Source organism: Manis pentadactyla, chromosome 18 (genome assembly GCF_030020395.1).
Source record: "Manis pentadactyla isolate mManPen7 chromosome 18, mManPen7.hap1, whole genome shotgun sequence".
Lineage (NCBI taxonomy): Eukaryota > Metazoa > Chordata > Mammalia > Pholidota > Manidae > Manis > Manis pentadactyla.
In genome coordinates, this window is record NC_080036.1 from 27,005,494 (window position 1) to 27,032,784 (window position 27,291).

At 38.5% G+C, this 27,291-nt stretch overlaps 1 protein-coding gene across 2 annotated transcripts in view; it reads left to right on the plus strand.

The window, feature by feature from the left end:
• The first annotated feature begins 1,463 nt into the window (after window positions 1-1,463).
• FANCI (FA complementation group I) overlaps window positions 1,464-27,291 on the plus strand; it is a 56,749-nt gene continuing 30,921 nt past the window's right edge. Inside the window, exons 1-17 of one of the 2 annotated variants that reach the window (XM_057494820.1) lie at window positions 1,464-1,550; window positions 3,205-3,296; window positions 4,225-4,327; window positions 8,116-8,188; window positions 11,542-11,672; window positions 12,121-12,277; window positions 12,356-12,413; window positions 13,680-13,721; window positions 14,030-14,153; window positions 14,603-14,688; window positions 16,295-16,421; window positions 19,646-19,738; window positions 20,391-20,527; window positions 22,972-23,152; window positions 24,557-24,644; window positions 26,070-26,200; window positions 26,673-26,743. In XM_057494820.1, the coding sequence (XP_057350803.1) occupies window positions 4,232-4,327; window positions 8,116-8,188; window positions 11,542-11,672; window positions 12,121-12,277; window positions 12,356-12,413; window positions 13,680-13,721; window positions 14,030-14,153; window positions 14,603-14,688; window positions 16,295-16,421; window positions 19,646-19,738; window positions 20,391-20,527; window positions 22,972-23,152; window positions 24,557-24,644; window positions 26,070-26,200; window positions 26,673-26,743 (1,595 nt within the window). In that variant the 5' untranslated portion in view covers window positions 1,464-1,550; window positions 3,205-3,296; window positions 4,225-4,231. The remainder of the gene's footprint in view (window positions 1,551-3,204; window positions 3,297-4,224; window positions 4,328-8,115; window positions 8,189-11,541; window positions 11,673-12,120; window positions 12,278-12,355; window positions 12,414-13,679; window positions 13,722-14,029; window positions 14,154-14,602; window positions 14,689-16,294; window positions 16,422-19,645; window positions 19,739-20,390; window positions 20,528-22,971; window positions 23,153-24,556; window positions 24,645-26,069; window positions 26,201-26,672; window positions 26,744-27,291) is intronic. The other variant, XM_036932027.2, reaches the window with a different exon arrangement.

A 27,291-nucleotide genomic window follows, 5' to 3' on the forward strand; every position in this document is an offset into this window, starting at 1 on the left:
CCTAAGGACGTGGTCATGATTTTACACCCATTTAACAAATATTTATGAAGCACCCCATGTGCCACTTTTCTAGATACCGGGGATACAAATAGTAAGCTGTTAAACCCCTGCCTTGAGTCCTACCAAACTGGAATTTCTTCAGGGTTGAGCCAGCTGGTTCTTAATAATCCTGTGAGCTGCACAGGTAGTGTTACCTTTTTATTATTGTTATTATTATCTTAGCTATTTTTTAAGTATATACTTCAGTAGTGTTAAGTACACTCACCTTGCTATGAAACAGATCTCCAGAACTTTTTCATCTTGCAAAACTGAAACTCTATACCCATTAACCAACTCCCCTGTCCCCTTTCCCCAGCTCCTAGTAACCATCATTCTACTTTGACTACTTAGATACTTCATGTGGCTGTAAAGTGGAATCATACAGTATTTGTGTGTTTGTGACTGGCTTATTTCACTTAGCATAATTTCCTTCAGGTTCATCTCTGTTGCTGCATGTGTCAGGATTTCGAAGTATGGATAAACCACATTTTGTTTATCCAGTTGTCTGTTTCCAAAGGGTAGCCAAGGGCAGCTTAAGGGGCGAGGCATGGTGTGGATTTTTGGGCTGGGTGCCCACATGCAGGCATACAAAGCCCCTCACATTGCAAGACTGAGTCAGGAATGATAGGGGATCTCCATTTGTCCTTTCTTTTCTGGACTCCTGCAAATATCAGTAATTACAATGTTTTTACATAAACATGAACTACTGACAAGTCTGAAGAATATTTATTTCCGTTATATAAACCTATGTTTAACTGGCTCTGTTTTCTAGAATGAGTGTGCTTCCCAGTGTACAGAGCCTAGTTGGTTGAAGGAGATGCTTAAGGCTTGCTGCTTAGTAAGGAAGATTCCATCAGGGTGGAGAACACTGTTATTAAACTCAGCCTGTTCTCCTCCTTTGCATATGTAACATCCATTAGTGCTAAGAGAAAACACAAATGATACATTTATACAGGGAAGACAAGAACCCTGAAGTCCATGCCAGGGAGCAGAGCCTCACACAGGCAATTCAGTAAATGCACTAGGATGCACAAATGTAGGCTCAAAAAAGTAAATGAGCCTGTTTGAGCTACTCAGACACACAAATTCGTGGCTGTATGTCCCAGTTCCACAAGCAGCCTGGAAGGGAAATTTTGTGGGGAGATGAGGTAGTCATCTCTTTGCTTGGCAAGCTATGGGATTCCTCCCAGGAATAATCTCTCAACTCAGCTGCTGTGTTTTAGCCACACATCACATCTCTCTTTTGGGCTAGAAACACGGTAGAAGTAAAACAAGCTTAAGGGTCACCAGCAAGGAATTCGAGGTCGCAGGCCGCGCCTCCCCGGGCTGTGAGTGGGAACGTCCGAGCCCAACAATCCCCCCACCCCATCCTTTAATGGTACACCCCACCCGCCGGCGCCCGGCGGCGGAAGTGAGCTGGGGGGGCGGGGCCTGTTGTCCCGGGTGACGGAAGTGCGGCGGCGTCCCGTTGAGCGGGCTTTTTGGAAGTTGGCGGCTGCGGTGAGGCCGAGGTAAGCGGGCCGGGGGGCTTCGCGCGTTGCCCTGGCGGTGGGACTCAGCCCCCGGGAGGGAGCGGGTCTGCGAGGTAGGAGGGCTCCGGTGCCTTGTGGCGTCTGACCTGGAAGGATCGATGACCCGCCAGCCCCGCGGCGTCGCTGGCGTCCGAGATCCCTCGCCGCGGGAAACGCCAGCGCCAGCCCTCCCGTTAGTTTTCCCCCGGCATCGCGGCTCAGCTCCCACGTCCGGGAAGTTTGTCAACCCCGTTTCGCCTTTGCAGCTCGGTCACAGCTGCCTCGATTTATAGTTTGTCCGTGTTTACGTTTGGCTCTCCCGGGAGCCCTGGCGCCGTTTCACTTCCGCAGGGCCTCTGAGCGAGGAATCTGCTGTGCGAACAGGGACTTCGCAGCCACCTGTCGGTTACAGATCTCTGGTTTTAGGACGAATCTAGAATGCCTGCTGAAATGCAGTGATTTCAGCATATTCCTTCCGCCTGGAGGCCTCTTTTTGTCGGCATTCCCTTTCTGCGTCCCCTTGGCCGCCCAGATCCTAGCGGGGGTGGGAAGCGTAGTTAGTTACAAGCATGGGCTCTTAGGTTCTGGAGCTGGACAGACTTGGGTTTCAGTTCTGTCCCCGCCACTTAAGTGTTGCTAGGAACCTTGAGGAAATTCCTTAATCTGTCTAAATCCCAAAAGAGCACCTAGATTGAGGCTAGTAACACCTCACCTCATAGAATTGGTGGAAGTATCAAATTAATGAATGTAAAGTGCTCGGCCCGGGGTCTTGCCCATTGTAGGCGTTCGCTAATTCACTTGTTCAGGTATTTGTTGGGCACCTATTAGGAGCTTGTTACTGTGCTAAATACTGGATTTTCAGTGATAAACAAAAGCAGAGGTGGCCCCCTGCCCTCATGGAGTTTATTCTTGAGAGGGAGCTGTATGTAGTCCTTAATCTAATAGTTATAAATGTTAAGTGTGGTGATAGTAAAAGAGATTACTGCTGCTTTGAAAGGATGCAGTAGGGGAGCATTTAAACTAGACTGAGCTTCTGAGGCTGTGGATTTGGCGAGATGGAAGGATTTGTGAGACTTAATCAAAGAGTGGGAAAGTGACATAAAAGGGAGGGGTATTTTTGTTAAGCTCAGTCAAAATCATGTGTAAGGGCCTGTGGTAGGAGGGACTTGGGTGTTTGAAGGACCAAAAGCAGTTCAGTGTGGCTGAACCATACAGTGATGAGGAAGAGTTAGGAGTGGGCCAGACCCTGCAGGGCTTTTTAATCCTGACTTGAAGGTTTTTCCATGGGAGAGCAGTGGGAGGCTGCTGGGAGTTTCAAGATCCTGATGGAGGGTGGATAAATCACCTAATCTTGTTTGTGTTTCAGAAATGTTACTCTGGTTGCTGTGTGGGAGACAGGACGCCTTGTAGTAGGTCAGGTGAGAGGTGATGGAGAAGTAGCTCAGAGAGGTGTAGGGGGTAAACATGGACAGGGCTTGGCAGTGGATGCAGAGGATGAAGGTGAAGTTAGGACTGTTGCCCAAGTTCCTGGTTTCAGCAGCTGAGTGGGTGAGGGTACAATTCCTGGAGATGGGCAACAGGAGGAAGTACTGGAGGAGGAGCACGCTTTATTCCCTCAAACCTGTATTTCCCCCTTCCCGTAATTCTCCCACAGCTACTCACTGAATCCTGTCTGCCTGACGTACCTCCATTTCATCCTTTCCACTCCCAGACAAGCCTTTGTCAGTACTGCTGAGAGAGCCCCCAGTAACCGCCTAGCCTCTAGAGTCATTTTCCTCAAACACTGTTTTAATCTTATCAGATTCTCTTTGCTTCAAAGGTTTTGGTTGCTCTCTGTTACTTACTGAATAAAATCTAAATTTCTTAACGTGCATTGGAGACCTGGGCACAGTTTATTCCCATCCTGACTTGGTAACCTTCCTACTCCCTCTCCCTTGCTTGAACTCTCTACCTCAAGCAATCTACTCATTTTGCCCCAGATAGGTTTCTCAAATCTTCATGAATGCCATTGCTCATGATTCTTCCCTTTCAGTCATTATAGTGTATACCAGTTGGTTATCTTGACTATGTAAATTTTCTCTCTTGAGTTTCAGTTCAAGTTTTCTTTCAGTTCAAGTTTTCTTCTGCTAGGAAGCCTTCTTGACATTTGAGGACACATTTCTTTCTTTCTTTTTTTATTAAGGTATTATTGATACAAAGGACACCTTTACTTCTTTAGCCTTGTTAACTTCTCATTTGTTTTTAGACCATTTAATTGGCATGTTGCTGTTACAGTTTTGCTTTATTCATATCAAACATTGCTTTATTATATGTTTATAATACATATAGTTTGTATAACTGTATATTTGATGCACTGTTAAATGACAGCTTTGTTCTAGGCAGTGTGCTAGGTAGATGCTAAAAAAAAGATGAAAGTGTGGGCAAAACCTCTGAAACCACTTGGTTAGAATGCAAGTTTCTAATAAGGAAATTCCAGAGAATTCTTGAGATTATTTTGGTTTAGTTAAGAATCACCTACTCATACTAGTTAGTAGTCCTTAGCCTGTTAAGTACCCACTGTGGACGACATTGTGTATAATATCTATGAAATACTCAGTTAACAAGTAGGGAAGGAAGAAGATCAAGCTTGTTTACTTCTGGAAGTTTCATCACTTCTGACATTTTTCCCATACAGTTCCCTGATGTGTGCAACAATGGACCAGAAAATTTTATCTCTAGCAGAAGATAAAACAGCAGACAGACTGCAGGCATTTCTTCGAACCCTGAAAGAAGATGACGTGAGTATTGGGAAGCATGTTCTGCTAAAAGCAAATGTCAAGCATGATGACAGAGTCAAAGGATGAGTTAGAGAAAAATTATTCTGCCACTTAATCTACCCTCACTCTCTGTAGGAGATGAGTATTTATTTGCTAACAATTTACAGATGTAAAGAAAAGGAGAGAGAGAGAGAAATAGACAACCTAAGGATGCTTGTGTACAACTTAAACAACATTTATGCAACTGTATGTATATAATCAAATTAGTATATTTTTGTGGTTCTTAGAACAATCCTAATTGAAGGTAATATCCAGACTACAGTTACCGATGTGAGACATTAGATTTGCCTATTGATGTTTTATTTGTGTTCTTCCCTAAAGAAGATAAATTCATAAGCAGTAAAATATTTTGAAATTATTATGAAAGAGAAACCAACTCTGTCTTCACTGTATATAATATGATTATAAAATGGGACAATAATTACTTTGTTAGGCTGTTCATTCTTCCTAATATTCTCACTCCATATTTACTTCTCCTTTTTCTATAACTGATCTCAGTCTGTTCAGATCCTTCCGTGGAAAAGAAATCCTTAAGATTCACCTTAAAATATATATACATATATACATATGTATGTATATATTTATATGTTCAGATCCCTCCATGGAAAAGAAACCCTTAAGATTAACCATAAACATACGTGTGTATTAATAAGACTTTGAATATTATGTTTTCAAGGGAATTTTTATGTGCTAGTGTTGTTGTGGTCATTAAAGCTGGGTGCATGTTAGGCTCTGTTACCTGACACTAATGGGATTGATAACAGGGATGTGCTCTGATTTTTTCTTTGGAATTATCCAAGATTGCTATAGCAGCAGCTTTTTGAGACAGCCCATTGCCTGAGCTGCAAATTGAATCATCCTTTAGATAATTTAAGGTTTGGTTAAAACCAGCTTTTAATGAATTTATTTAGAATTATGTTTTACCTGCTTTTGAAAGGAATTTGAGGAGGCTTTAACATTAGACTATAAAATAATACAGGCAAATATATAAGAACTAGAATAAAATCCATGATATAAATAGATGTTGTGAATTGCTTCTCTGATTCTTGATTATCACAAAAAGAGTCTGTATGTCTTGGTTTTTGTGAGGATGAAATGAGATAATTATATAAGCATTTAACATCTAAGAGACACTGAATATAGGTTGGAAAAGTTCCTTCAACTCTTCCTGGTCTTAAATTCCTTCTCTAATGTGAATACTTCTGAACTTTCCTGTTTTGCTAACATTTCCCTTAAAAGTTTTATACCTCACACTGAACACAGGACTCCATGTGTTTTCTCTGATAACCATTCCCCACTGAAAGAAACCAGGGCTTTTCAGAGAAATGGCTAATTTCATGGGTGGGCATGATGGATACACAGTAAACCTGGAACATCCTGCTAAGCCAGAAGGTAAAGAGTGCTCAGAAAAAAAGATGGGGGCCTGTCACAAGGACACAGGAGCCAGCTCGAAGGGGCTTCGTTGCCCAAATGTGGGACTGTTTGAACATCAAAGTAATTTAAGTTCAGTTATGAATTACAAGCCATTAAAAAATACGGAAATTTGTGAGCTCATACTGGTAATAAAAAAATAAATGGGGACAAGGGAGGTCTCTTGTTAACCATGCTAGAGTGAGCAAACCATTATTTTGTACCTATCACGATAAAGATTGGATCTGGCAAGAAGCATCAATGGATGTTAAATCCAGGAGAATTTTTTTTTTTTTTAACTACTTTTAAACTTACAGAAAAGTTGTAAAAATAATGCAGTTTCCATATATCCTTCCCCCAGTATTAGCATCTTAGACAACCTTAGTAAAATTTTAAGAACCGGGAAATTAATATTGGTACAATACCATTGGCAAAACTAAAGACCCTATGCTAACTCTACCTGATAGTTTTTCCACTGATGTCCTTTTTTTAATGTTCCAGGATCCCACTCAGGATCCTACACAGCACTTCGTGGTTGTTTTTCCCTGATTTTCTGCCATCTGCAGCAGTTCTTGGTCTTTGTCTTTTATGATCTTGATCGCCCTGAGGAGTATTGATCGGTTATTTTTCTGTATGTCTCAATTAGTGCCTGTCTGGTGTGTCTCATGATTGGACTGAGTTCATTCATCCCTGGCAAAGGGGCCACAGAAGTGGTGCCCTGCCCTTCAGTGTATCCTATCCCAGGGCTCATGGTGTGAGTGTAGTTCCTGGTGATACAGACTGATTACCTGCTGATGGTGGTTGCTGCCAGGGTTTTCCATTAGGCAAAGGGAAAGTTAGATGAGGAGCAGGATGTTTGAATGGTCTTAAAGTGCCTCCCAACAAACTGCTTACTGGTTGCAAAGGGGAAAAAAGTAATTACAAAGTGGGAAAATCAGGGCAACACACTTGATTGGGTGATCAATCAGAATTAATGTTATCAATGAGGTATAGATGGACATCACATGCCTCTAGGTGTGATGCTCTGGGAAGGTATTCTTAGCCTGTGTAGTGGCTGGGAATGCATAAACTCAATTTAATCACAAGGAAACATGAGACAACACAAAATGAGGAATGTTCTATTAAAAAAAGTCTCTATTTGGAGTGTGCATCAACTTGGTAGTTCCAGCCTACCAATTAAAAGAAAAATTTATAAATCTTCCAAATTAATGAGGATACTTAATCTTACAGTAAAAAGCATATCTAGGTGTTTTAAAAATGCAGTAAAGGGCACATCTGAACAAAGTACTAATGGAAGACCTGAGATCACATGAGTGGAGGGAGAAGGAAGAAGGGGAGGAAAGGGTCTTGCACACAGCCTAACACACAACAGGTACTCAACAGATGTTACCGTTCTGGAGACTAGAGGTTGGTGATCAAGGTGCGGGCAGGGCTAGTTCTTTTGAGGGCTAGGAGGGTGTGTTGTGTGCCTCTACTACCTACCTTCTAGTGGTTTGCTGGCAGGTTTTGGTGTTCTTTGGCTTGTATCACTCTGAACTCTGCCTTCATCTTTCTTTATACGGCATTCTTGCTGTGTACATATCTCTGGGTCCAAATTTCCCCTCTTAAAAGGATATATTAGTCATTGGTTTAGGGCCCACCTAATGACCTCAACAAAACTAATTACATCTACAGTGACCCTATTTCCAAATAAGGTCATATTCAAAGGTACTGGGTGTTAGAATTTCAACACTTGGATTTTGAATGGGACACAATTCTTGTACATAATGATACTTTATCTCGAATGCCCTATCATTTGTGTAACCACATCTTTCTCATCCTCCTAATCTCTGCGTAAATGACACTCCAGAGAAGCTTTCCCTGACTACCCTTAGCTAAAGTTGCCTCCCTTTCCTCAATTATTGTCTATCTCAGCTTTCTGTTTCCTTTACAAATTTTTTTTTTTGAATTTTCTTTCTGCCACTCTTTTCCCACTGCTTTGCTATAGACTTTGAGTCATATTATCATCGCCATCTTACTCATCCTTGTATCCCTAGTGCCTGGGAGAAAGAACATGTTCAGAAAGTACTTGTTGGCTGAATGTATAATACCTAAGAACATAGCTCAGTACCTAGTGCTGAGTAAGTACTCAGTAAATGTTTGTGGAATAACATGAATAAATTTCAGTCTTGACAGGTCTACCTGTTAAAATCTATCTAAATAAGTATAAATTGTGATAACCTGGGATCTCCACCGTATAGGGACCTGACAGATGAGTGTTTCTCATAGTGGGAGTTCAGTTCACTGGGGGTAGAGAAATTGTTGCCAGAGACTTGTAGCTTTCCTTTCTCTGCCTGCAGCTGGCTAATGTCCTTCAGAATCAGGCGGTCAAAGGAAAAGCTGCTGGAGCACTCCTGAGAGCCGTCTTCAAAGGTAACAATAATTCCGGCCACTTCCGTCCCCTGGGTTCACTGGTAGATTGGTTTACTTTTGGCACATAATGCTACTTTTTTACTGTTTGAAGCCCCACTGAGACTTTTCTGTGTTTGGGGGATTTTGCAGAATCAACTGAAGCATCAGTCACTTTTCTTTTGGACTTAATTTTAGTGAAGGGGGTTGAAATGGCTACCTGAGATTGTATTGCTGGTTTGGAGGCCCATTAAGGATGTACTTCATAAAATCCTCTTGGGTTTACTTGTGCTTTTACAGTGGTGGAGAAGAACAGTGTTTGTACTTACCTGGTGGTTAACAAGGGGCTAGGGAGCTCTGGGGTTTAATGAAATGGAGTACCTTGGATGACTTAGGTAGATGATCTAAATTCCTAGCAGGGCATTGCATATTTGTTTCCATATCTCCAACAAGGGCCAGTCCTGCATTGTTGCAGATTGTGACTGACAGTAGTTTGATAAATTGTGGTAGGATAAAGTCCTACAAGGGAAAATTTTGAAGTAGCTTTAGACTGTTAGCTAGTTATTTGAACATGATTCATTTTTCTCTTCCTCTCCTGCTAAATTAATTAGGTCTCTGCCACAAGGGTCCAAAAACACATCTCCCTATTCATGAAAACTTCCGAAATTGGTTGAATCAGCCTTTATGGAAACTTACTAAATGACTATTTTGTAGAAATATTAGAGAAAAGGAAATAATGAAAGAAGCACTGTGTATATACTTACACCAGTAAGTAAAAGAAATTAATTTTTTGGACAGACACACCTAGGACAGGTATATCATAGTTCCCACTTTTGTTACCTTATTTTCACACTACTTATAAACATAGATTTAGAAAACCAAGTTTTAAAGTAGCATAAATTATCAAGTATTTGTGGAAACTACCTCCTAAGTCATTTTAATTTTGTTAAATTGATAGTGTAAAGGATCAATAATTAGCTAACGATATTTTTAAAAATTGAGATACCCACATACTAAAAAATTTACTTTTTTAAAGTATACAATTCTGTTTTTGAACATGAAAGCAACATATACAGTTGATCCACTTAAACTAACAGATGAGTTGTTTCCCTTTTGTTGCTTTCAAGCTTCTCTCTGTCATTCACTTTGTTTTTAAATCTGTAGTTCTGTGTCACTAAACAGAGCAATTGTTCTGTCTAGAACTTTCAATGTTATGTTGAATAGAAGGGGCAAAGGTGGGCATCTTTATATTTTCAAGATTTCGTGGAAAAGCTTTCAGTCTTGAATCATTGAGTGTGTTGTTAGCTGTGGATTTTTTACATATGGCCTTTATTATGATGAGGGGTCTTTGATTTTGACAGTTTGTGATATGTGTCTAGGTGTGGTTCTTTTGGGTTTATCCCACTTAGAGTTCATTGAGATTCTTGAATGTGTAAGTGTTTTTCATTAACATTGGGAAGGTTTTGGTCATTTACTTCTTCTTTCTGACCTTTTCTGTCTTTCCTTCCGGCTGTGTTGGTACTCATGATGGTGTCCCACAGGCTCTGTCCGTCTTTTTCTTTTTGTCCCTCAGACTGGATAATCTGGGTAACTACCCTCCCTTCAAGTTCTCTAATTCCTTTTTCTACCATGTCAAATCTGTTGAGCCCCTATACTGGGTTTTTCAGTTATTGTACTTTTCAATTCCAGAATTTTTATTTGGTTCTTTTTAATAATTTCTACCTGTTGATATTCTCTATTCAGTGAGACATCACTCCTGTATTTTCCTTTAGTTCTTTAGACCTGGTTTCTTTTTGTTCTTCAAACATAATTAAAATAGCTGATTTAAAATCTCTCTGATTTAATCTAATGTCTGGGCTCTCTCAAGGACAGTTTCCTTAGTTTGTTTTTTTTCCTGTTTTGGGGCCATATTCTCGTTTCCCTTCAGGTCTTATAAATTTTTTGTTGAAAACTGGACATATTAAATGATACTTCATGGAAACTCTGAAAGTCAGGTATCAGTCTCCCCACCCCTCCCACATTCCCACCCCAGACGTCTGGTGCTGTTCTCGTGTTCCTTTTGTTTTTATAGTGGCTCTGCTGAACAGTTTTATAAAATGTGTATATTATTTATTGTGTACGGGCACCACTGTGTATGGCCACTGAAGTCTTGGATTAACTTTGTGTTCAGTTAGTGATTGGTTAAGGATTTCCTCAGATGCCCAGAACCAATGAGCTTCCCAGTCTTTGCTGAGGGGCCCTGCGCGTGTCAGGGGCACACTCTCAGTGCTCAGCAGGTAGTCTGTAACTCCTTACAGCCTTTCCGCTTGTGCCGAGCCCACGGTCAGGCAGAGGTGACAGCGAAGGCTCCTGGTGGGTCTGGCCTGGCCATACACACAGCCCCTGTCCATGTGCAGTCCTAAGTATCTGCCTGGCTGTCTAGATTCCCAGGACTATGTCAGAATGTTTCAAAACCCCCTATGCACATATTTTCCAGGATTTCCTTTAAAAGATTTTGGTTAGCTTCTTGCTTGTCCAACTGCTATTGCTCCTTCAAGGCAGCTAAAATACTAATCAGCTAACTGATTTTAGACAAAAGCCCTAGGTTAAGACTGTTTGCACTGGGCAAGTTCTAAATCAGGTAAAATAAAGACAAGTTTTGCTAGTGAAAATTGCCGGGGAGCAGCCTGATAGATCAGATAATGACAAATGACTATTATCTGGGAATTGGGCTTTGGAGGAGGTTGAACCATATTCTGTCCCCTCCAGAGGCTGCTAGACATTGGCCTTAATCATGACAGGGAGGCTGTTGGTTTTAAAGACTACTAGGCTGGGTGGTGGGTTGGGGGGACGGGGCATGTTAAAACATCACAGAGTTGCTGTTCTTACTGAGATTCAGCTGCTCTTCTTAAGTAAACACTTCCTGGATTGTTACAAGCCTTTGGTTAATTTCCAGAGTTCTGAACAAGTTGTTTTTCACAATTTTTGTTAGTGTTCTTACTGCTTTTATGAAACAGGATTTTCTGAAGTCTTTATTACTCCGCCATTCCTGCTGACTTCACTCAGTGGTGATGTTTTGAAGTGAAGTATGTTAAAGACATTGAATTTGGGTTACTGGACCCAAAAGGGGCTATATTAGAAGGTATCTCTCCTGCACTATGGAATTTTTTTGAAAATTAATGAGTAGCTGGGAGATGACAATTCAGTCATCTACCTAATTTAAATAATTTTTCAAAGTACCTGTGTATTGCTGTTCTAAACCACAGTGTAATCAGTAGTTTGATAATTCTTTTTCTGTAATAAACTATAGAGCTGTTTGTCTTTCCTCTGTGCTCTTCAACCATGTAAGACTTTTTCTTTTTTTCTTTGTTTCTGTACCACCTTTTTAAAACAATAAGGTTCTCCCTGCTCTGAGGAAGATGGAGCTCTTAGGAGACTTAAGGTATATACTTGTTGTATCCAGTTGGTGGAATCGGGGGATTTACAGAGAGAAGTAGCATCTGAGATCATAGGATTACTAATGTTGGAGGTGAGATGGAAAACAAAATCTTCTTTGGTTTTGGGTAGCTTTGGGGAGGTTTGTCATTCGTTGAGGGAAGGAAAACTTAAATGTGCCAAACCTAGCATAGTCCTATTTATGAATAAGAGCTACTGGTAAAAAACAAAATAGTTGATAGATGGACCATAAACCATTTAGATGGTTGCATTATGTTCCTGGTATCATGGACATGTATCTATTTGAAGAGTTGGCATATTTGAAAACATAGGGAACTGGTGGAGTGTTCCGACCTTTGGAAACCCTTTACAATTGTTAAGTTTGTACCAGAGCAGAACAAGTCCTTGAATCCCTTAGAGGACCAGTTCTGGGTTTCAATGCTAATTCCATTAATTCAGCAAAAGACTCTCATTTCTTTGGAAGAGATAACAAACAGATTTATATTTCTGTTTAACATTTTCTTTATCCCATCAATGTTTAGGCCCCCAGTTTTCCAGGAGTACTACTGATTGAGTTAGCCAATGAGTTCATTGGTGCTATCAAACAGGGCAGCCTCAGGAATGGAAAATCTTTGGAGTTGTTACCCGTCATCCTCACTGCCCTTGCTACTAAAAAGGAAAGTCTGGCTTATGGAAAAGGTAATTTCTTCCAAGTTTAGTGGCCCTGTCTCTATTCGGTTAATCAGATTTATTTCTTAGTGTATTTTGCATTTGTAGGTGAACTGAGTGGGGAAGAATGTAAGAAGCAGCTGATCAGCACCCTCTGTTCTGGCAGGTGAGTCTTTCTTATTAATATATAAAACTTTCTCAGGACTACAAGTGACCAAAAAGGATTGGCATTTATTTTAGGAATTTATATCACTGAAGTTTTCAGTCTGTTTTTTGTTTACAATGTGCCACTATAAGACCATTTAGTCTGTGATGAATTTTTGAGAGATTATTTATATATATTCTGTGTTCTAAGACTATATAGGTTTTATTTTACTTGACTATCCATCTTAACGTAGCAATTTAGTCCTCTAGCATTACTTGGAGTCCCAAGGCCCTTAAGTCTGAGAAGTTCCCCTGCTGCTGTATCTTTTATATTTTTTTAAGGGAGTGGGATACGTAAATAATATTTGCATCTTTAAACCAGAAATATGGGAATCTACCTTAAGGAAAGACTCCAACATATAAGAAAATCCTTATACATGAGCATACTAAATACAGAAATTGGTGACCAACTTAAGCATACAGTAATAGAGACATGTACGTTATGGTATGTAAGTTCTGTAAGTTACTGTGATTGTGCTTGGATAGAGTAAAAAGAACCAGAAGGGAATACCCAAGATTATGTAAGCCAGAGATAATTGCTTTTATGGTTTCTTACAAAAGATCCCTTACATAAATAGTTTTAGGTATGTATCAGCACATGGGTATTTAACCATTTTATTCATTTGTTTTTGATTTCACAAATGTTTAGTCAGTATACATTGCTATATACCTTGCATTTTTCATTTAATAGATCTGTTCATGTCAGCACATGTAATTGCATCATTCTTTTTAACAATTCCATAATATTTTGTTATATTATTTGCCTAATCTCCAATTGTTAGGTTATTTATATTTTGCTGTTATAAAAAATGTTGCACTGGATATCCTTATATATCTAGGTAACCCTTTATAAGCATGTACATGGGATATATTTATAATAGTAAATTGAGTGTGTCTGTGGCTATGTCCATTTTTAAAGTTGGCGAATATTGCCAACTTGTGTTCCCAGAAGGGTTTATCAGTGTACACTCCCTAAAACAGTGGAGAGTGTTTCCCAAAGTCTCACCAGCACTGTATATCATCAGACTTTGATTTTGCCAGTCTGACAGGTTAAAAACAGTTATTTCATTGTTTTAAAATGTCATTTCTTTATCCTTGTTTCTCAGTGGTACCAAATCAAATTTGAAATGACCCCAATTTTTTTCCTTTTTACTAATTTTACAAAATATTATGCAAACAAATTAAAATGAGATAAACTTTCATATTCTTTGTCGTTTTCTTTAACCAGATGGGATCAGCAATATGTAATCCAGCTCACCTCCATGTTCAAGTAAGCATCATTGTTCCCTTTTCTCTGTATCCTTCTGTGTGAACTAAATTGAAATGTACCAAGTTCAAACACTGCTCTCCCCCGAGTAAGAGTCCCTCAAGTAAGGTACCTCAGTTTTCCATTACAGGATTTCCCCACCTCTTTTTGCTTTAATTGCTTACTTAAACTATAACTATGATTATTTTCCAAGGTGACTTTGCTTATGTAAGGTTAGAGAAAAATCAAAAGGGCAGCTGTGATCTTCTAGTGTCTCCTGACTTGGGCTCTGGCCTAACCGGGCCCTGGTCTCCAGAATCTTTGATCCACAGGGATATGCCCCTGACTGCAGAAGAGGTGGAGTTGGTGATGGGAAAAGTGTTGAAGATGTTCTCCAAATTGAATCTCCAAGAAGTACCACCTTTGATCTATCAGCTTCTGATTCTCTCCTCAAAGGTATAAATAAAAGTTTTTTTTTTTAACTCTAATGGAATGACCAGTTAGGGTCATTCAACTTACACTCTTGGTTTATATACTGAGGTATACAGATGATAACATTTCATGAATGATGATTTTACCTAGTAAAAAGGTCATGTTTCTCAGCCAGAGAAAACATACATTATCTCTTGTACTTCCCCATTTAGTCTGTATGTGCGTGTGGTAGTGCCAGACATAGAGATCTTGGCGTCGACTGTAGGCCCCTTAAAGTCTGGCATTAGGATGTATTTCAAAACCCAATTTCATCTTGAAAGGGTTCTATACATTCTTAGTGTGGTTTTAGGTTGTAATTTATTTATCTATTTAAATTTATATTTGAGGATCCTTTAAGCTGAAAAGTAGTTTTAAGGTTAACTTGGTGATCCTGCCTTTTATGGAGAGACCTTACCTATTTTGTATTTTTTCAGGGAGGCAGGAAGAGAGTTTTGGAAGGAATCATAGCTTTCTTCAGTGAACTAGATAAGCAGCACAATGAGGAGCAGAGTGGTGATGAGTGAGTAACAGTATAGGAATAGTCATTTTTACAAGTTTGTCTTCTCTTTGCATATTTTAGTTCTTCATTGTTACCTAATCTTTTAGCCCCATTCCTTCACCTCAGCACAGAACTTCCCTGATCCTTTCGTAGCTACTCAGTAGTAAAGCTAAAAGAATAGTGCGGCCTCTTCAACTCTGTCATCTGCACCTTTCCAGGAAAATAGCAGTAATTATTCTGTAAGTTGCAAGTTTAAAAGCTATTTGGTAAGTATCTACTCTGTGCCAGGCACTATTTGGCCCTGGGACTACAGTGATGAACCAGTCAGACAAGGTCCTTGCTCTCATGGAGCTTAGAGTTTAGTGGGAAGAGAATAGAAAATAAACAGTTAAATAAAAAGAAAAGTATTAGATTGGAAAGTGCTGTGTAGCTAATTCAAATGGATGGTGAGATAGTGACAGCATAGCTACTTTAGATTGGGTGGTCAGAGGAAATCTCTTAGAGAAGGTGCTATTTTAATTGAAGCCTGAATAATAGGAGTCATAATATGTAAATCTGAGCAAAGAACATTCTCAGTGGAACAATTAGTACAAAGGCACAACACAGCATGGTATGTCTTGAAAGAGTTTTTTTTAAAACAAATATTTGCAGAGTGCTTATTCTGTGCCAGTTGCTGTTCTAAGCACTTTAAACCTCACAGTAGCCCTGTTTTGCCTCCATTTCATGGATGCAGAAACCCAAAGCACAGAGAAGTTACGGAATTTCCTAAGGTTGTGTAGCTGTAAAGTGGTGGAACTGGGATTTGAATCCAGGTACTTTGGCTGCAGAGTTGATGCTATTAATCCTATTGCAGCCTCGGCTTCTAATCTAGAGTAACTTAGTTATTTGGCTTGAACAATTCATTAGAAGGTGGTCTTATATACTGAGTTAGGGAAGAGTGGATAGAAAAGCAGGTTTAGGGGACAATGAGCTCAGTTTTTACCATATTAAGTTTGAGGTGAATATTGGCATCTCATATGGAATTGTAAAGCAGACAGTCTAGAGTTAATAGGGAGAGGTCAGGACTAGAGATACAGAGGACTATAGCTGTGGCCCTGGATGGGGCATGGGGTCCCCTGGGAAACCGTGAGGAGAAAGAAACCCAGCACTGAGCACAGAGGCATTCCACCATTTAAAGGGAGGATGAGCCAGTATTGAGAAGAGGCCAGTAACAATGACCCAGAAGCTAAGGGGGAAAACTGTTTCAAGAAAGAAATGGTTAATTATGTCAAATCTGCTGAGGTGGTATGTTGGGACCTGATTATTGGTTTCAGCAATGTAGAAGTCATTTATAACCTTTGGAAGAATAGTCAAATGTCATTGACTGGAGGGTCGGGAGGGAAGAGAAGTCTAATTGAATTAAAGTTGACTGGGAAGAGGTGCAGAAGTGAAAATAATGTCTATAGACAATTCTTTCAGGAAGTTTTATTGTAAAATGGGGCAGAGAATGAGCAGTAGAATTTGTACTTACTGCCTGCCTCCAGTGTAGTATGATTCCAGCTTGAGTTGGTCTATTTGTTCTTTGAGCCATCTACACTATTGTCTCTTGCTCAAACTATAGCTAATACCTTTCTGTTGAATCTTTTAGGCTATTGGATCTTCTTACCTTATCATCAGGTGAACTTCGTCATGTGGAAGGAACTGTTATTCTACACATTGTGTTTGCCATAAAATTGGACTGTGAATTAGGCAGAGAACTCCTAAAATACTTAAAGGTAGCATCAAACGTTTAAAGTGATCCAAGATCTCTTTATGAAACAGGGGTGTTTGAACTCAAAGCTCTTTTATGCCAATTGATGCCAGGAAACAAATAGAAATATTATAGAATGACTCCGGGTCTAAAGGATCCCTTTACTTTGAAAGTGGAAAATGCATGTTGTCATCACATTCTCAAGCAAGTTCCATTTAAAACCATACCTTAAATGTTCTAGTGCTTAAAAAAAAGATGAGGACTGTTCAGCAAGGAAACTCAGAATTTAATCTTAACTACATCATGATCTTATGTGAGCTAAACCTTGACCTCTGTTTCCCCATTTATGAATTGGGGGTATTAATGCCTATTTTTGTGGTATGGGGTTTTATAAAGCTAAGTCATTCATCATTAAATATTTATGGAGTAGTTAGATTAAAAATCAGAAGTGTTTAAAATTCCTAAAGAAAAGTAGTGTACAGATAAGGGACCTATTTTTTCCTCCAACATTTCATTTTGAAATTTTTAACCCACAGAAAAGTTGAAACCTTGTAGCACAATGAACACCTGCACACCCTTCACAATCTAAATTCACCAATTATTAAAATACTTTGCCACATTTGCCTTATCTCACTTTCTCTCTCTCAGGATTTTTTTTTCATTATTTTTTTCTGAACCATTTAAAAGAAATTGTGACACTTCGATGCCTGTATACTTCCATCTGCATATCCTAAGTGTAAGGATTTGTATCGTCTAACTGAATCTTTGGAATAATCTAGCCCAGTTGTCGTGTGTCTCACATTGTTGTATTTGTCTGATTGTTCCCTTGTGATTAGATTCAAGTTAAACATTTTTGATATGTTCACAGTGATGCGTTCACCTTCTCTTGTAGTGGTCAGCAAACTTGGTGAAGGGCCAGATATTAACTACTTTAGGCTTTGCAGGCTGTGTGGTCTCTGTCACTGCTACCCAGCTCTACCATTGTAGCAAAAAAGCAGCCAGAGACGACAAAGAGATGAAGGAGTATGTGTACCTGTGTGCCATTGAAACTCTATGGGCACTGGAATTTGAATTTAATTTACATATGTCATAAAATATTATTCTTGATTTGATTTTTTTTTTTCTGCCAGTAATTGAATATGTAAAAAACAGTCTTAGCTCATGGGCTGTAAAAAGAAATAGGCAGTGGGCTGGCTTTGGTCCACAGGCTATAGTTTGCCAACCACTACTGTTGTATTGCGTTACATGAGAAGGCTAGTAGTATCAAGCTGTCTTACTACTAGTGATGCTAAAACATTTGGGTAAGACAGTGACCATGAGTTTTCTTCATTTACAAAGATAAATGTTTTCCTTTGTAATAAGAGAATAATTAATGGGATCATATGTGAGGTCATGTGAAAATCCTTTTCCTCATCCACCTTTAACACAGTGGTTTTTGTTTTCCCATCTACTGACAATTCTTGGCCTAAATCAGTAATTGTTCTGGGAGTTGCAAAATAGTAGACTGAAAACCAGAAACTTCAAATTCTGTCTTTCCTTCTACATCATTAGCTGGTTTTCCTTTGTGGAGAGCTTCCCTCTTCCTGTTGTTTTGAATATCACCCATGAACCTTTTTAAATTTAGTGTCCTCACTATGCATTACTCAAAGTGACCCATATATGACCAGCTGGATCCTTCAGGTTGGCTCATGTGTCCGTCTCATGAGCCCTGTCAGCTCTTTGAACATTCCTGTGGCATAAGCTCTCCCAGGCTCGCTTTGTCCCTCCCTTGCCCCATCCTGATAGCAGCCATTTCCCCAGTTAGTCCTGGGTCCCTTTGTAGGAAAGGATATTTACAGACCATTATTGGAGCTAGACTTTAAAGCTCCTTCATCTTCTCTGAATGTGTTTGCTCTTCTTTTTATTTAGGTTTATAGTAACTATAAACTTTAAAAGACTATATTGGTCTTTTAAAGAACCAGCTTTGTATTTTTTTTATCTACTCCACTGTTTTATTTTTGTTGGTTGGTTTTCTGTTTTATTCATCTTTGATTTTATATTCCTTTTTTCTTTTGTTTCTTGAGTATCTTTTTTTAGGTTTCAAAGACCTATTTTTTAAACTTTGAGGTAATATAACACACAACTTGCCTATTTTAAGTGTGTAATTCAGTGATTTTTTTTTTTGTAGGTTTACCTAGTTGTACTCCCATCACCATAAGCTGGTTCTAGAACATGTTCATTACCCTGTAAGATCTTCATGCCCATTTATAGTTACTACACAGTTCCATCCCCAGACAACCACTAGTCTACCTTCTGTCTCTTAATTTATTTTTCCTTAGACATTGCATATAAACAGAATCATACAATATATATTTTGTGTATGGCTTCTGTTTAGCATAACGTTTTCAAGGTTCACCCATGTTGTAGCATGTAGCATTTCATTCCTTTTTATTGTTGAATAAATGCATTGGATATATCAATTTGTTTAGCTGTACGCTAGTTGATAGACATTTTAGTTTCCACTGTTTGGCTTTTATGAATAATGCTGTTATGAACAGTTACGTGAAAGTCTTTCTGTGGGCATCTGTTTTCATTTCTCGAGATACCTATGAGTGGAATTTCTGAGTTGTATGATAAATTTACATTAGCATTTTAAGAAACTAATAAACTTGTCTCCAAAGTGACTGCATCATTTTACATTCCCACCAGCACTGTATGAGGGTTCCTGTTTCTTCACATCCCGACCAACATTTGTTAATGTATTTTTTATACCTGTTCCAGCATCTCATTGAGTTTTTACTTTGCATTCCTTAATGACTGATGATAATTGAGCATCTTTTCATGACTTATTAGCTGTTCTAAATCTTCTTTGATGAAATATATGTACAATCTTTTGCCCATTTTTAAAATTCTTACTGAATTTTAAGAATTCTTTGTATATTCTGGTTACAAGTCCTTCATCATGTATGTCATGAGCAAATACTTTTCCCAGTCTGTGGCTTATCTTTTCATTAACTGTGTCTTTTGAAGCACACAATTTGAATTTTGATGATGTCCAATTTATCTGTTATTTTCTTACATAAATGAGGCTTTGGTATTACATTTAATAAATCTTTGCCTAATCCAAGGTCTTGAAGATTTTATGCTATTTCCTTTTAGTTTTATCTCTCATACTAAGGTTTCTGACCCATTTAAGGACTTGTTTTAAAATAGACTATGTTATACTTTTAAAATGTGAGTACTAACTCCTTTTTGGTTAATCTGTTGTAGACAGGACAGCAAGGAGATTTCCGTAATAATGTATGTCCCTTCAGCATTGCCGTCCTGCTGTCTCTCTCAAGAATACAAAGATATAAGGAACAGGTATTTATTAATGATATTCTGGTTCATTCTGCAATTGATGAAGAATATAAGAGCCTTTTGTTTTTTTCTTTTCCTAAATAATTCCATCCCCATCCTGCCAGCAGCCAATTGCTCTCTAGGACATGTAGGCCACACTGTTCTCTGGGGGCTGCTTGATGACTTCCTCAGGTACCTGGTTTGCACTTCCCAGTTCCTATTGTGTAGTAAGCCAAGTGGTGAGGTGGGAATGAGAGGAGAAATATATGTTATACAGTCCGTGTAGCAAAAATGGGAAGTTTAGCTGTGTATTCACCAGCAGTTTTATTCTGTTGGTAGCTTTCCAAGAAATTTTCGGGATCAAGTTGAAATTAATGAGAATAGGTTAGTTACAAGGATGAAAATATAAAATCCTTCATTCCTTTTTCTCATGTGTTCCCTGTTGTGAATACTATTTATTATATTGCCTGTTTGGCCCTTTTTCTCTCAAGGAAGCCCTTCTTCAATTCTTCTAAGTTCCCACTGAAAGTCCTGATTTTTGTATCATACTCTTCTAGTGAAACAGTTGTCGTGAGAATAAGTGTATGGCAGCAAGTAGAACTAATTACAGGGTCAAGACTGTATAGCATGGGCTATCATCTTTTGCTTCATTTTTCGGTTTCTTTTGTTATATTAGGTGTTTGACCTTTTAAAGGCTTTGATTATAAAAAGCTTTAAGGATCTTCAGCTTCTCCAAGGCTCAAAATTTCTTCAGAATCTAGTCCTTCAAAGACCTTGTGTTTCAACCATGATCTTGGAAGTGGTAAAGAATAGGTGAGTTTGTGAACCGTACCCCAGTAGGTCCATAAGGTATATAGTGTTCGAAAATGTAGCTTGGTGCCATACTTAACGGCCCATCAGAGAAAACTACTGATTGTGGCTGTTGACTTCACATATCAAGGTTTAATCCCATGGAAAATCAAGGTTGTCCTATACTGGAAGATCTTTAAATCCCAAGGCCTGATTTATTGGCCAACACTTTTAACAAAAATACAAAACTAAAGTAGATACTTTGTTCCTTTCATGATATTACAACTCTTTGTTAGTTTGAGTCTTCATTAGCTTTTTAGATGAGTAAAAAACATTACAACTTTTATTTACTTTGACCTTTGAAGTTTGGGACTGATAGATGAAATTGAATTAGCAGTTTTAGAGTGTAATTTCACAGAACAGAAGATTTTGTTCAGCAGAAATGCTATAATTAACTGTGCTAATTAACTCTTGATACTAACAGGCAGATCCAAGTCTAAATACAGTAATATTCCACCAAAACACAGTAAGTGGGGTCCAAACGTTCAATCACATAAAGTAGAGGCTGCATTGCCTAGAGGTTATCGAGGGGCTGACAGGGGCAGGCGTGTGTACCTGACCAGCTGGTCCTTCCTCGTTCATCCCGGATGTGCCGCCTTTGTTGTAAGGATTCATGTCTTTTCCTAAATTCTGTAATGATTCTCCCCTTTTATTTTCTCTGAGTAATCCCTTTTTCTCAGTTTTCTCCTATTAGCAGTTGGAATTTCTTTGTGTGCCATATCTCTTAAGTTTTCTTTCATGCTTTTCATGCTTTTGTGTTATGTGAAATGCTGCAAAAATCCCTTACCTCTTCTCATTAATTTGTTCTTCAGCTCTGTCCGTGGGTTTTTAACTTAAGCAGTTTTTCATGTCCAAAATTTCTAGTTGGTTATTTTTCCTTAACAGTATGTTTTTTGTTTCGTGCTCTAATGTGCTTTCTCATTTCTCTGGGGATATTCATTAGACTTTTAAAATCTTCTGTTTGTTCCATTGACCTTTTCCCTTAGGTATGAATTTTCTTTGTTGAGTTTGGTACTTCTCTTTCAAGGTGGAAGTCTTTTCTTGTATGTGTTGATTATTGCTTGTCTCCTATTACTGCTTTTGATGTCCACCGTTGGTCTGGAGAGTGCCTGTCTGTCAGCAGCATCTGTGTCTGTGATTTGAGGATAGTGGCAGGATGTGCCAAGAGCTCATCTTCTAGATGTGGGGTCTCCCTGATCTCCAGCACGTTGACATCCTCTCAGAGGCCCAAGCTTCTGTACCCACAGATCCCATCTCAGGGTGGGCCTCATTGTTGCTCACTTCTTGGCATAAACTGGGGTGCAGTGGAGTCTTGGAGAAGAAGGTAGAGAAGAATGCTGTTACCGAGCTGTTCATGCTGGTGTAACCCAGCCAGTCACCACAGAGCTGCCCCACGGTTCCTTCCAATTTCTAGTACGTCTGCCTTTGGTTTCTGCTTTTGGAGCCAGCCCTTCATTTTACACTATAGTCAGTGGCCCCCTCTTTCATTCTTAGATTTCACTTTTTAAGGATTCTTCATAATTTCTGATCAATCAGAAACACTTTATTTTTCCACATTGTGGATTGTGTGCATACACCATATATAGACAGACACAGCTGTATCTTTGTAGTCATTGCTATGTATTTGGGATGGGAAGAAGAGAACATACGCTCAATCTATTGATCTCTAGAGTATGAATATTACTAAAATCTCAAAATGTTGAGAGAATCTATTCACAAATCTCCTTCATTCTTTAGTGCTGTATTATAATTTGCTGTGTACCAGGTAGCTATAATGATACAAAGGTTATTATAAGCATATCACTTCCACTGATAGGCAACATTAAGTGGTATAAAATCAACAAGGATTCTATTCTTTACAAAAGGTTATTTAATTTTAATTGATACTTTTGAAATCAGATCATTTATCATCCATACTATAAACATGAATGTGATATAAATTTGAATATATGAATATATAAATACCAATATAAATATTCCTACTATAAGTATTTACTGAGTGCTTTCTATATGCCAGGCTTATGCTTGACTATATGGGTAAAAATGGGATTAGAGTATGATGTCTACCATAGAGAATCTCAATCTAGTGAGGGAAGCAAATTTATAAGCGTATTTTTAAGTGTTAGTGTTGTGGGGTGAACAGAGGTAGCAACTAACTAGTCATGAAATCTTGGTCAGTACATGGAAATATTCCAGTTTCTTCAGTATATTTTTAAATATCCTGTAATGTCGGGGTTTTCCATTGTTCTTTCTCTCACTGGAGATTGCTTGTCTACCATTGTACTTCCAAGAACTCAGAATTTTGCCAGATTATCTGGGTCATGTTTGGTAAATATGTAACATGGCGATGAATATAAGGGTTCAGTACCTTAAGTTTTTCTTTTTAACTAAGCTTTGTTTTCTTGCAGTGTTCACAGCTGGGATTATGCTACTCAGAGCCTGGTAGAACTTGGCCTCTTTTTAATGGATTTATATGGGCCAAAGAAGGTTCTAGATGGTATACTTAGGGAAACCACCTCAGGTCTTTCTAGAATGCCTAACCAGTATGCATGTAAACTGGGAGCTAATATCCTATTGGAAACTTTTAAGGTAAGACTCAAGTTGGGCAACTATTCCCTAATTTTATTAAATTGTATTATAAATAGGGCATGACAGTTCCCTGGGAGTTTGGGGACAAGAAAATGAGAGTATATAGCCATTTCTGGGAACACAGATTGGGATAGTAATTGAAACATTACAGAGATCCAGTTTGATGGAATGTTTACTTTCTCGTTCTTCACTTCTGTGTTTTTCATTCAAATTAATTTTCTTCCTGTTTCTTAAAAGTTTGAATAAAATTTAGCTTTCTCATGATTTTCTTTTCTAACAGTAAATCATTTTTTTAAATATGCTTCCCCTATACAAAAAATAATCTTTTAGGCGCCTAAAAAATTTATTTTTCAGGTGGAACATCAAGCTTGACAAATCATGCTTATTAGTTCATTATTTTTTAAAAACCCAAGATGGAGAATTTACATTTTTAAATTCATTATCATATTATAATTATCATCTCAATCTTAATCTCTGAAACAGCTTTCAAAAATTCTCTTCAAGTTAAAAAAAGCTAGATTGTATCTGAGTCTAAAAAACTTTGCTAGTGATTCAGTCATCTTGGTAACTCACTTGCTTAATGTAACCACTTGCTGAAATTGCTGAAAATATTACTTGGAGACTAATTTAAATGTAAATCAATTGTTCCAATCTCAAAGTAAACGTCATGTAATAGTCCTTGAGAGTTAAGTGTTGTTAGATGATATAAATGACTTCTTAATAGTAATCTAAAGCATTCTTAGAATTCTAAGACTTTAATAACTTGTTTTTAAATAAATCTTTTTAAGACTAGGGAGGTTCTATTTGATTACACAGATGCTGGCTTTGTCAAGGCATCTGTAGAGCAAGTAATCTATTACTACTAAATCTAATTATTAGTCTGAGGCCTGAAAGAAATCGGTTTGTACCCTAAGTAAGTTCAGGTAGGAGTTTTAACTAAAATTCAAGTGAAAATTGGGAACAGGTCTTTTTTTAAGTTCTTACAGAAACTGAGGATGGGTAGAGTTGAAGATTTTTTAGGTCTCTAGAAATTTTCATGGACTTTTACATTTTAAAATAAAAGTTCTACATGCTGTCAGAAATACAGATGTTGGCGTTGGCATGTAAAGGATACTGAAGTAGAATTACTCCTGTTTGATGCTGGGCATTAATTACATGTAGCAGTACTTTCATGTGATCCCTCTCTTTTAGGCTGGTATACATGGTAGTTTGCCCTGCTAACGAATCATCTGAGTACAGGATGATGGTACAGTTGAGTGATTCTGTCTTTGCAGATTGATTCACATTGTATCTGTCTGAAATAAACAGTCGAGTTTTATCCAGACTTTGTTCTGCCTAATATGCACCATGGAATTGTAGCAGAAGGTCACCAAGGAATACATTGGTTTTTCTATTCTTTTTCAGATCCATGAGGTAATCCGACAAGAAATTCTGGAGCAAGTCCTCAGCAGGGTTGTAACCAGAGCATCTTCTCCCATCAGTCATTTCTTAGGTATTGACCTTTGAAAGGGTGGATCAAGTTTTCAGGAATATTTTCATTTAAATGTCGTAATGAAAATTTTTGGTCATGGTAAAAAAAAGCTTAACAATACAGAAGTTTAATGCAGTATGTTTGGTTATGATGCCAGTAAGACAAACCATTTACCTTGTCTGGTTGTCAGGAAGGAAAGGAGCAGATAATGAATGTGAAGTGCCCGTCTTGCATCAGCTCCCTCTCTTTTGTTCGGGTGGTTTCCGCAGGAGTGCCGTCTTTGTGCTACTGCTCACCTGCCCAGTTAGCCCTTCACTTTCTGCCTTCAGTCCCCATCTCTTAGGTCACCTTTGAATTTGAAGTTCAAATACATACCTCCTGCTGCCTGAACCCACTGGTCTTTGTCTAGTCACCAACTTTCTTCATTTCTTTGTCGTTAACACTGTTTATAACTGCCCTGAAGCTTTCTTAGCTAGGCTCTCAATCTGATCAGTTCTTGTTTCTCCTTCAGTGATTCCTTTTCTTTCTTCTACCCTTAAATGTTATGGTTCAATACTTGACATTTGATTCTGCTTTTTCTTTACAGTTTTATTGAGGTGTAACTGAAGCATAGTAATGAAGCACAAATTATTCTACGTATTTAAAGTATAGCACTTTGATGACTTTTGACATATGTATACAGCTGTGAAACCATCACACCACAATCAAAATGGACCCATCTGTCACCCATACATGTTTCCTGTTATCTCTTCATAACCTGGTCCTCTGTCCCTCTCTTCCTCCCCACCTCCCATCTCCAGCCTATTCCACTTCATGTCATTATAAATTAAATGCCAGTTTGGGAATTTCATGTAAATGCAATCCTATAGTATGCACTCCATTTTATGTCTGGCTTCTTTCATGCAGCATGATTCTTTCGAGGTTTTTCCATGGTTGTCACATGTATCAATATTTGGTTCCTTTTTATTGTTCATATTCCCTGGTGTGGCTATAACTGCAATTTGGGGCTGTCCCAAATAAAGCTGCTATGAACGTTCCTGCAGAAGTCCTTCTGAGGACATGCACTTCCATTTTCTTGGGAAAACAGCCGGTAGTGGAATGGGTGCATCATGTGCTAGGTGTATGTTTAAAAGTTTTCCAGAGTGGTTGCACCATTTTACATTCCTGCCAGCAGTGTTTCCAGGTGGTGCACATTGTGGGCCAGCACTTGGTATGGTCATCTTTTTACTGTATTCATTCTGACATGCATGCTGGTGTATCTTTGTGGTTTTCAGTTTCTCATTTGGACTTCCCAGTGCCTAATGATACTGAGCATTTGCCATGTTTATTTGTTAACTATGTATCATTGGTCCACTATCTCTTTGAATCTTTTGTCCCTTTTTTATTTGTCCCTTTTTTATTAAATGTCTTTAGTTGAGGCAACTCATTATGAATTCTTTTTTTCAGACCTGCTTTCAAATATCATCATGTATGCACCCTTAGCTCTTCAAAGTTGTTCTTCTAAAGTCACAGAAACTTTTGACTATTTATCCTTTCTGCCCCTTCAAACTGTACAAGGGCTGCTAAAGGCAGTGCAGGTAAGTCTTCTGATCCTTAAGAGGGTTGCCAAAACTTAGGGTGAACTGTCTGATAGAAGTTTGATATACTTCATAAATATGTACATCAAAGAAATCCTATATCCCTTGATTCTAAGGCATAAAACTTTATATTGAAGGGCAGGGGCACTGAGCTAGATTCTGCTTCCCACATTTACCCCCTTTTCATAGCACTATTCTCTTGCCTTTGACTCATTTTCAAGTTAGCGAAGTAATTGAAAGGAAAGACTTTTAGAAAATTATTGAGGACAGTAGATTTAAAGGCATTCACAACTAGTTTCAATTTAGTATTTCAAAGGATACTATTGTCTTTATTATTAAGTGTAATAATAAACATCAAAACATGTATGTAAAACAACCGAAGTTCTTAAATAAGATAAATGGTAACAGTATTGGATAGAAATGAGCGAAGGCTAATAAACTTGTTCTGTTTTTACCCTCTTCCCACTTTCAGCCCCTTCTGAAGGTCAGCATGTCAATGAGAGACTCCCTGATACTTGTCCTTCGGAAAGCTATGTTTGCCAGGTACGGAGCAGCCCAGGAGACCTAGAAAGTAATGCTTTCTCCTGTGAAAGTCCCCCCTGCCATCTCGTATGACCTGTTCTCAGTGGGTCTGCAGCTTCCTAGCCCAGTAGAACACCCGCATCAAAGAAGGCATGGTGCAAAGGGCTTTATCTCATTAGTCTTCAGAGCAGCCCTGTGAAGTGAGGATTCTTACACTTCCCATTTTACAGCCTTAGAGAAGCTAAGTGACTTTCCAAAAAACAAACAAATAGGTGGTAGCGCTAGAATTCGAGCTACAATTCGAAAGTACTCTGCTGTCCACCCCTAGAATAACCTTTGAGATAAGATCCCAGTGCCTGCTGGCAACAGTTCTGAGAAGGAAAATGCTTCAATTAAGAAGGAAATATTCAAGAAAGCAAGTGTAGTGAACATCAGAATTGTGGTCTAGAGACTATAATAAATTATTGAGAGGGCTCAGTTGTGTTTTGGCTTAGCCAATACATCCTGACCTCTCTTCCTTTATGTCTTAGTATGTAAACTAAAGATGATAATGCCATCTCAAAAATATG